General features: G+C 36.3%; 1 protein-coding gene across 1 annotated transcript; it reads left to right on the top strand.

Annotated features, from left to right (window-relative positions):
- Nucleotides 1–2,863: 2,863 nt before the first annotated feature.
- Nucleotides 2,864–9,385, top strand: LOC140156708 (pyridine nucleotide-disulfide oxidoreductase domain-containing protein 1-like). Its single transcript, XM_072179646.1, has 4 exons — nt 2,864–3,100; nt 4,339–4,816; nt 5,646–5,779; nt 7,739–9,385. Exons 1-4 carry the CDS (start codon nt 2,891–2,893, stop codon nt 8,462–8,464), a joined length of 1,548 nt encoding a protein of 515 aa, XP_072035747.1. The 5' UTR covers nt 2,864–2,890; the 3' UTR covers nt 8,465–9,385.
- Nucleotides 9,386–10,985: the final 1,600 nt, after the last annotated feature.

The raw sequence follows: 10,985 nt of genomic DNA, 5'->3' as shown, positions 1-10,985 counted from the left end.
ATAAACAGTTTGCTTGTCAAAATATAAGCTTTAAAGCACTTCTAACACATATATTTTGATAGATTCTATTGAATTGAGCAATGCTAAAATGTTTTTCCTGACCCTTTATATTTTGCCAAGCAAAATGTTTATAATACTGAAATATTCCGTTCACAATTGAAAATGTCACATCCGCTTCTGTAAATTGTATACAAAACTGTCCCCTAAAAGACAACAACAAAGCCATGAAATAATCATATGTGACATGTATGAAATAATAAACCTATTTTAGAAAGTCAAATATCATGTTGTTTAAGTATTTTGGCCTAAAACTACTAATTTTGAGGATGTGACATGTGAACGGAAATTGAAGCTTTTTGAATCTCCTGTCACAATTAAAGAAGGCATACTGAATTAAAAACTTATTGTGCCTTTTGATCCCCCACAAACCTGTAATGAAATAACTTCAAACTGGCATCCTAGTCCCATACCTGTCTTAGTTCTTTGAAGAAACTATTTTGGATGTGACAGGTACCATGGATGTGACACATGTGAACGGAAACTTTGAAATGACATCTGCAAGCTAAGTTGATGAAGGAGTTTTCATTAAATGGTGTCATTAGATAGCTCATAGCAGGAGATTTTTAATTTCAAGGAGAACAAATTCTGCCACTTATTTGTTAATAAATTATACTATTTGGAAAATTAATCGGATGTGACAAAATTGTGAACGGAATTTGTTGGCAAAAATTCAAAATATCGCTGTATCTACGTATTAAGAGCAACAAGTGTAATTTGTTCAACAAATAGTAACAAGACTCTGAACTTTACTAAAACACACTAGTTTGCCATTTATGTAAAGTATTAGTCGATCTATTCCACATTGAATAAGATACATAGATGTGAACGGAAAATGTCACATCCGAATTCAGAAATTTAAATGGTTCTCATGCTAGTTTAACTGACAACTACTACTTTGTTCATGTATGGCTGTATAGTGCAACTTGTTCACTACATAAAAACAACAAAAGCAGCTGATAGGCTCAACATAGTTAAAAGTGGCAGCATTGGAAACTAAATGTCTGTTTTTAGGTTGCTAGTAAAATGTGGTTTTTGACCACTTCTGACCCCTGTGCGCCCTGAAAGATAAAAGCAGAAAGGCCGATTAAGCTAGTGGAGGTAGGCTATACAGAGACAATGAAAAATCACCAACAGTCAATTCTGTAACCCCATTATTTTTTACACACCAGGCCAGATACGTTGAAAATCAAAAAGTGGCGCCTAACCGTGAAATGGGCCATATATGTAACAGGTGCCATTGTGTTGTTTCATACATGTATGAGGCATGAAGTAAATAAATAAATAAGATAGGTTAACAGCGTACTTAATAGACTCAATAATGAAGTATTCTCTCATCATATTCTCATTTACAAAAGCCTAATAATACTTGACTTCTTTAATAATCCAACATGATTTTTAAATACTTCAGATCAAAGTATGTTTTAAGAAATACAACAACTTGGACTGGTGTGCAAATTAAATGGTTTATAGGTTTTTAATAAATGCGTACATTTGTTGGGAGTGAAATTGTATGCGCGCATACTGAGATGTTGATGCTTCTAATGCACGTGCCCCAGCGCAGCAATATCTCAGTACAAGTGCATTATTTTGTACAGTTTCTCAAGCAAAAAGTAATACATATTAACCTATTTCACCAAGCAAAAAATTCAAGGATTTTTGCTATTTTGATAACAAAATTGTCACTTAAGTTTGGGAAAATACAAGCAAATATTAATGTAACACACCAAACCGCAAAAAAATGAATGCGTCCGAAAGCATTGCGCGTAGTACACGCCCCTGCATACACAATCAATGATGGTTTGCATTTTTCTAATGCTTGCTCTCGCTATCTAAGAGGGGTATGGAATATTGAATAATGATATTATAATAATGAAAAACAAGTTCATCCTTTTATGAGGTGTCCAATTGGAAGACCATTTTCATAGTCTAATCTGAGCACACCAGTTTAACACAAAAGCAATATTACTCGGCCCGATATACATGTAGGACCTTGTCAGGACTTGTCTTCACTCTCTTCAAGACAGGAACAGATCCAGTTTTTAAAAGAGGGCCACTCATAAAAACAAATTATGGCACGCTTTAAGGCAAGTACAACTCTTTTGGTAATTTTTGGGGTGTGTACCCACCCCCCCCCCACCACTGAGTCAGAGTGTTTGTCAAAAATTGGGATTAAAAAAATCCAATCAACATTTTTTGTTTTTGGTAAATTGGGCTGTACAACTGTGTACATAATGATTAATGTTAGAATAACCCAGAAATTATGGTCAAAGCCCTTAACAGGGTTCCCGCACCTTGAAGCCTTTAAAATTCAAGGTCTTTTCAAGGTCCAAAAGCATGATTTGTAAAGACTTAACCACAACACAAAAATCATGATGCGGCTCTCCATGCGGCACATATTAACAAAAGTAACAGCTCCTCTCCACTCCCTAAATTTTGTCAAAATTATACTTTAGGTAAAATTCCAATGTTCAAGGACTTTCAAGGACCTTGTGCAAATTTCCAGGACTTTCAAGGCCTTGAAAAGGTGTTTTCAAATTCAAGGACTGTGGGAACCCTGCCTTCGGTCTCAAAATGTATGAGCTGTTATCAATTTGTACGAGCTCAAACAAAAAGGAATGTAGCATACTTTGGCTTTGCTCCACCCTCATCAAAAATCCCACTATTCGGGGGAAATGGTGAATTTTAGGAAAATTAGGTCTGAAAATCTATGGACATGTTGTCATCAATTTTGGTAGCTATTGATTGACACAAGGTCCTGTCTTATTTCTAACAATATGCATGATATTTTGTACATTACAGATCCGTAAACTGAACCTTGAAAAACTGTAAAATGGCAACTGCAGATTCAAACACCGCAGGAGTTGAGAAGCCAGCTGAAGCACAAATGGCAAGATTAGACTCCACCCCAGGTCTCATAGTAGTGGGAGGGGGCATAGCTGGTGTGACATGTACAGAGACTTTGTCAGATCTATGTCCTGAAGAAGAGATTACATTAATATCGGCATCACCACTAATCAAAACAGTGACAAATTTTAATCAGGTATGTATGCACACAAATGTATCAATGGGTGCACTATCTACTACAAGTGATTAAAGCCATAATGTATGATTTCTTTTTTTGCCAAAAATTATGAAATAATATTTAGTACACTATACTATGATCAGCTCTTATTATTATTATTATTCGGTTTTTGTTACTGCGAGTCAATAAAGTTCCAACTTACGCATGCGTAAATTCACAAAAGCACACTTCATTCACGCAAAACGCAAAGCGCAGTTCGCGTAGGCGTTGCGACTAGCTGTGTGTACGTCATTCTGTATCAATCCACGGTGTTATGAGTCCCCGACTATTAAGGGCTGATCAGAGTATACAAAATTCCTGGCGGCAGAGTGACTACATCACACTGGAACTCTGCAGTCACCACTGCCATCACTCCATAAAAACTTGCCCTGTGTTGGCTGACGGAGTGACTACATCGGAAACAAGGCACTGGACCAGTGTCAGAATCTAGTCAGTGGTGTACCTCTTGAGTCGCCGATGCGGCATCAAGCAGGTAACACATTGGAGGCCAGCAGTTGTAGTCACTGCGTGATGACACTGCTGCATAGTACCCTACTGCCTTGTTTCCGATGAAGTCACTCTCCTGTAGTGACACTGCCGGCCAAAATAAGGGAAGTTTTTATGGATTGACGGCGGTGGTGACTGCAAAGTTCCAGTACAATGTAGTCAGGAATAGTAGTATCGCTATATCTTGCTCCAATTATACCAGACATGTAACCAACTGGCCAGGGAGTTCCAATAGGCAACATCCTGGTCACTGAGAAATCTTATGGCTGGAGCCGATTTATCACAAATTTTAAATATAAAGTTCCTTTTTTGAGGGATGGGATATTTGCTTCTGTGTAGTACATCATAAATTTGTACCTAGTCTTAACGTGTGCCACTAGTTACCTGTCAAATTTGAATTCTGGATTTGTTTAATGCCTCAAGCTTGAGGTGGACCTAGATAGAATGATGTTGGATTTTACTAAAATTGGCTTGTGAGTCGTTCATTGAGATACTGGTTCACAACTATGCTAGGCACAAAAATCAAACTGATGCTTTTGAAAATTAGGGGGCTCATGATGCAACATACTTTATTGTGTACACTGCATGGATTTCTGAACTTTTAAGGAAAGCAATTAACCTTTCAATTTGGACAGCAATTTTCCAAGTCAGTAATTGTGGTTTTAAAACTTGTTCATATCTTAATTACTTTATATCTATCATTATTTCAGATTTCCTATGTTTTGGAAGAGTTTGAGGTTGAAGAAAGACCAGCAGCTGCCCTGCAGACACGATGTCAAAATGTCAGAGTGGTCCAGGATATGGTGACAGAAATAGATTCAACAAATCGCAAAATAACAATGCAAAGTGGTTTGAAAATCCAATATAAAAAGCTTTGTATATGTACAGGCGGCATCCCGAAACTCATTTGCAAAGATAATCCACTTGTTTTGGGTATACGAGACACTGAAAGTGTTGCCACTTTTCAGAAGAAATTAACAGGAGCCAAGCGGGTGGTGGTCGTTGGCAATGGCGGCATAGCAACAGAGCTGGTGTACGAGATTGAAGGCTGTGAGGTAGTATGGGTCATCAAAGACACATCAATTAGCAGTACATTTGTAGATGCTGGTGCTGCTGAGTTCTTCTTACCACATCTTGTGAAAGATAAGGAGCCTGCTCAAGGACCTCTGAAGAGACATAAATATGAAGGTTTGTGAACACCAATGTGAAAGAAATTGGTTTTTATTCAGGTTACTAAAATGTTTCCTCGTTTTTTGCAGTATAAATTTCTTAATAAATTTAACTTGTACCATATTCATTCCAATGGCGCTAAACAAAGTCATTTTGGGTGGGCGCTTATTTTTTTACCTAATTTTTTCATGAGCTGGGCGTTTATTAGAGATAAATTTGCATATGTTATAAAAGGTTCCTGAGACGTTCTAGTAGCTATTCTGATGCAGAAAATGTATTGCAAGTTTACGCAGGACTTGTGTAGTCCTGCAGCTATTTCATTGTATCAACATCTATCTGTCACTTCAACATTAATGGTACCCTTTAGCAAATTGAAAATACCCTGGGTGGGCGCTAATTGGGGCGTGGCCGCTTATTGGAATGAATACGGTAATTACACTTACCTCAAATTGAGATTGTGAATTATGGTGTCCATATGCATTTACTTACAACAAAGGTACTTGGTACACATTTTGTCATGGTGTCAGAATTTATTTGACTTAGCCAATGCAAAAGAAATGTTTTTGCATTCTTATTTGGTTTACTGAAATAATCCCCTTTTTTGCAGCAACAATGATTTTTAAAAATAAATTTCGATGTCAGTTATGCATGCATGTACTTACAACGAAGGCACTTGATACCAGGGCATAATGGTGCTGGAATACATTTTATTAATTGTACCAAATTGAATAGATTTTAGTGAATTGTATCCAAATTAAGCATTTGAGAACAAATTTGAAATACAAGTGGATTCAGAATCTTTCATTGTAGATGATTGACCACTTGGGTATATATTTCTTGAATACAGTTGCAGATTTGGAGGCAGCAAGAAGGACACAGCCAACAAAAGGTGGTGCTCTTGGTCCGGATTGGAATACTGGGCTTGACATGAAGGGTCAGGCACAGGGTTCACATCAAGTCCATGTGGAATATCAATCCGAGGTAAGGCGACAAAACAATCTGTTCTACAGGCCGGACTGACCCATATTTTGCATGGGGATATTTTATGGCAAAAGTGGAACGATTCTGATTAAGAAAACATGTGTGAAGCAAGTGAAAGACTTCGCAACTTTTAAACAGATTTTGGTTATTTTTTAGGGCCATTTGCAACAAAAAAAAACCAAACCACCAAAGGTCTGTTCTCCAATAAAATTTTTTTTTTTTCGTCACCTATAAGATTAATTTGGTCAGGGCCTATATAGTGTATTATCTTAGTGCAACTGCTTGACATCCTACATCCATGGTTGTGAATTTTGTGGTGAGGAGCCAGTTTCTATTCCTTCCATCCAAAACATTGTTCATTCCGAGGTATATTTCCCTGCTAAAATGGCTATAAATTTCTGTACAATTAGCCATACGTACCTGACCTAAATAGCTAAATACATGGTGTGCTCTTTTGGTATGCCGTCCCCATGATATTCTTTCATTTTGCCTTTTATCAAGCCTTTTTCAAAGTCCTGGCTGATGGAAAACCTGTACATACACAAGTCAACTTTCCCCCCTATGTCCTGGCTAGCACCAGCTGGTCACCAGGGAACCCAAGACCCAGAGAAGAATCTCAGAATCCTTTGTAACATGATGCATCACCTCATTAAAGCAAATGACTTCCTATTGCTTTGTACAGGTTCCATTTGTTTTCCTTGTGGGAAGACTGGCTAAGCATGGGTTGATATTGAACATATTTTGTTCAGGGAAAATAGGCAAGGCTCATCATATTGTGTTAAGGGCAGAGTAATGGGAGAGAACATGGACCTTTTCGAGCTTCATTATTTCTGAATTGTATGTCCAAAGTATATAAAACTATACATTTTTGGAAAGGAAATGAGTCAAGGAATCCCATGGTGACGTCAGATTTGTTCAAAAATCTCAAGTTTTTGAAAAAATCACAAAAATTCACTTTTTTACCCCAATTTTTTTGTGACAACTTAGAAAAGAATCCGTTCGGAGTAAAAAAAATTCAGTTAGCTTTTCATGAAGAAGAGACATGAACTTAGGGAAGGTTTTTTATTTTTTTGAAATTAAGTCTTTTTTTTTTAAATATTGAAAAAACATGTGAAAAAAGACATTTTGTCACTCTATTAAGCTAAAATTGCACATAATTGTGTATATTTTTGTTTAAAACAAATATTTTGAAAAAATGAAAAAAGCTTCCCTAGACTTTGATGTACTCTAAAGGATAGTGCAAAAAGTTTACCCTTTGCTTGCATATTTTTCGAGTTTTCTTGTCACAAAAATCGCGCAATGTTGTCAAAAGTGAACTCTGAGAAATCGACGTTTTAGTAAAAAAATGTCAAAATTATGCACAAAACGTCCTTAAATTTTAAAACGGTAAGACTTTCACACTTGTAAAAGCTGTATTTGGTGCATAGTCTAAATATGCATCTTTTTGCACCAATGAGTCTATAATCTCTGCTTTCAGTGCGCCAAAATTCAAAAATCTAAGTGGCATTTTGACTGCAAATTTTTGTTTTGTTTACACCACATTTGCTGGCGTTAACAACATACCGAATGCGCCTTGACTGCGTTGGACATATGCGCAGAGTTGCGCCCAAGCATCACGCTTGACGCTTGAATCGCCAGTAATCACAATATTTCGCATTCACGCATTTCTGACTCATTATTTCCGCCAATTTACTAAGCTGTCTTGATCCATGTGACTTTTTAGAGTTGAAAAGAGTGAAATAAATCAAGCAAAAATACGAATAAATATTAGCAAGTTGTATTTTATCAGTTTCAAGTGAAAGAATACATCTTAGTGTTGATAAATATCAAAAAATCTCAAATTCGGTCGTGGACGAATGTGTCTTCCATTACTCTGGCCTTAAGAGAACAATTACAGCATGTTTTCATTTTAACTCGGCGAATTATAAAGTTTTTCTTTTGTGTCTTTTATTTCAACAGGTTAAAAGTGTGTGGACACCAAGTGAATTCAAATCAAGCAACAAAACAGCAGATTGTGTCCCTTCTAGCACAACTTCATCTGAAAAACGTGCAACAGAAACAACAGAATGGCCAGTTTATGTGCATCTTACCAATGGGAAAACATACGGATGTGACTTTGTGGTCAGCGCAACTGGTGTCACTCCCAACACAGCATTGTTTCAAAACCAAATTAACTTGGACCTCGCAGATGATAAAGGTATGAAAGTGGACGATCACATGAGGACCAATGTTGAACATATATACGCAGCTGGCGATGTATGCACTGCATCATGGGAACCTGCCACACACTGGATGCAAATGCGCCTCTGGTCCCAGGCACGGCAAATGGGGGCGTATGCTGCTAAATGCATGGTTGCAGATGCTACTGGCGAATCGATATCACAGGATTTTTGTTTTGAACTTTTTGCACACGTTACAAAGTTTTTTGGGTACAAAGTTGTGCTACTTGGGAAATACAATGCACAAGACTTAGGAAATGAGTATGAAATACTTCTTAGGGTCAGTGACGATAGAGAATTCGTCAAAGTGATACTGTGTAATGGTAAAATGTATGGAGCAATATTAATTGGGGATACGGATCTTGAAGAGACATTTGAAAATCTAATACTAAATGGACTTGATCTGAGTAGGTACGGGGAAGATCTGTTGGATCCAAATATTGAGATTGAAGATTACTTCGATTAAGCTTTCCATATAATTTTCTTTGTGATGATGGCCTTGCCACCACTCCATTGGTGTGTGATTATATTAGCAAAAAAAATAATGAATGGTTAACAATAATGAAAAAAAAAATCCCATACTTTTCTACAGGGAGACTAAAAAATCACGAACCAACCCAAGAAATCATACCTTTGTAATTTACATGATCGGAAGCCTCTCTTTAACTACAGAAGTGTTCAGATTACAGTCCATTGTCAACCATAGGAACAAATGGATTTTAAAATAACCATCTGAATGAAGTCACATGAAAACACAAGGTTTTGGGTTGCTGATTTTGACTAGATGTTTCACCAGAAAAATTATCCTTACACCTGGAAAAATAATCACAATTTCAAAACTGAACCATATTGGGTAAATTTGTTTTTGTAATAGATGCACTATCTAATCCGGCACATTATGACACCCCATTGAATCCAATGTGACCTACAGGAAGCAGACGAGCAATAGAAGTAAATAGACAAGCAATTGAATAGACGAAGGTCCAGTTTTAAAAGTGACAAACTGACCTATACAAGGTGCAAAAAGATTCCATCAAGCGCAAAGAGACAACACAGTTTCTTTAAAGTTCAATGAAGCTTTATTTAAAGCAGTATTTATTTCAGTTTTTAGTTCTGTACTTTTCATAACTTCCATTTTATTTGTCAGCTCTTTTGGTTCAGTTTTCTTTTGTTCCTTTTGTTTTAAATTAAAGGCACACACAAATTAGGCATTTACCACTCTCAAACCAGATGTCTATCCGTGGAGTTTTGAATAGGCCAGTTTTTCACTTTTAAAACTGGACCTTCGTCTAATCAAATGCTTGTAACTTTGCTTCTTGAAGTCTTATTGGATTCAATGGGGTGTCATAATGTGCCGGAATAAATAATGCATCTATTAAAAACAAAATTTACTCCAATATGGTTCAGTTTTGAAATTGTGATTATTTTTGCAAGGTAAGGATACTTTTTGGAGCAGTATATGGAATTTAGCACAGGCTTGTTTCACAAGGACTTTTTTTTCAACATGTTTGATTTTAAAGGAGGCTGGTCTGAAACACAGTGTTTTCTACCTCACATTAAGAGCACACACATTGTTTTTTAGCTCACTTTGAGACCGATCGCCCAAACATCAGTCATACCTGCCAACCCTAAAACCTCGCAAATAGAGACAAATGGGAGAAATTCCTGGAAAATAGGGACATACCCGAATTTCCTATACATTACTATAGTCAGTTTTGCAAAAATAGGGACACATGGTAAAATCGCTCTCTTTTTATGCTTTTTGTTTCTGTAAAAATAGGGACAATCCCTATTAAATAGGGACAGTTGGCAGGTATGCATTCTGTTCCAAGTTTTGAGCTAAATTCCTCCAGCAGTTTAAGGGATCCAAAATGAGCGTTTATTGCGTTTCGACAGTATTTTTTGTGGGACATGAGAGCACCTCAGACCTATCGAATTGCATTCTGAATACGAAGCATGTCTTTCTGATATCAAATAATTTTCATTTTGTTAAAATCACAATATAATACAAATTTTATGACAAATTATAAAAATTTGATATTTTTCACATTTTTGATATATAACAGTCCTCGAAGTAAATTATATAAATCTAATGATATATTCTTAAAGTGTATGTAGCAGAGAGGAAAAGCCGACGGTCAATTGAAATTTTTGACCTTTCATATTGAAGATATGGATTTTTTTCCCAAAAAGACCTAATTTTTTTTGGTGTTTTGGGAAAAAAAATCCATATCTTCAATACGAAAGGTCCAAATTTTCAATTGATCGTCGGCTTTTCATCCCACCTTCATACATACACTTTAAGTATAAATCATCAGATTTATAAAGTTTACTTCAAGTACTGTTAAATATCAAAATATCAATTTTAATGATTTGCCATAAAATGTGTATCAAATTGCAATTTCAAAAATCAAAATTATTTGATATCAGAAGGACATTCTTCAGATTCAGAATGCAATTCGATATGTCTGATGTGCTCTAATGTCCCAAAATAAATACTGTCCAAACGCTCATACCCCAGCCCTTAAGATTCCCAAAGCAAAAGTATGTTACAGTGCCCCACAGTAGACGACTTCTGGGATGGTAACCACCAAAGTACAATATTTTTGAGCTTTCACCTAATACCAAATCTGCATTTTGACATGGTAAAGTGGGAAGATAAGGTCGTCATTTAGGTCACACCCCTAAATCTGGCTTTATGTGAAGAATCAAATGTAACATTCATTAATTTTAAGTGTTTGTAAACTGAGCCTCTGCCGAATAGGTCGGAGCTATGAAATGTCAGAAAAGGATATACATGTACACATCAAAAAAAGAAAGTTCTCACTTGATTGTGTGGTCAAGCAAAACTGATACTATAGTGATAACGCGAGGAAAACGGTCAGCTACACTATGATACCAAATTGATTTTGAATTTGGTGTGATTTGAAAAGTTGAAATTACATAGTTCATCAATCGGTAACTGTCCAGACTGCTGTCTACTACTT

This window comes from Amphiura filiformis, chromosome 7, assembly GCF_039555335.1.
Source record: "Amphiura filiformis chromosome 7, Afil_fr2py, whole genome shotgun sequence".
Lineage (NCBI taxonomy): Eukaryota > Metazoa > Echinodermata > Ophiuroidea > Amphilepidida > Amphiuridae > Amphiura > Amphiura filiformis.
This window is presented reverse-complemented; position numbering and strand designations above follow the sequence as displayed.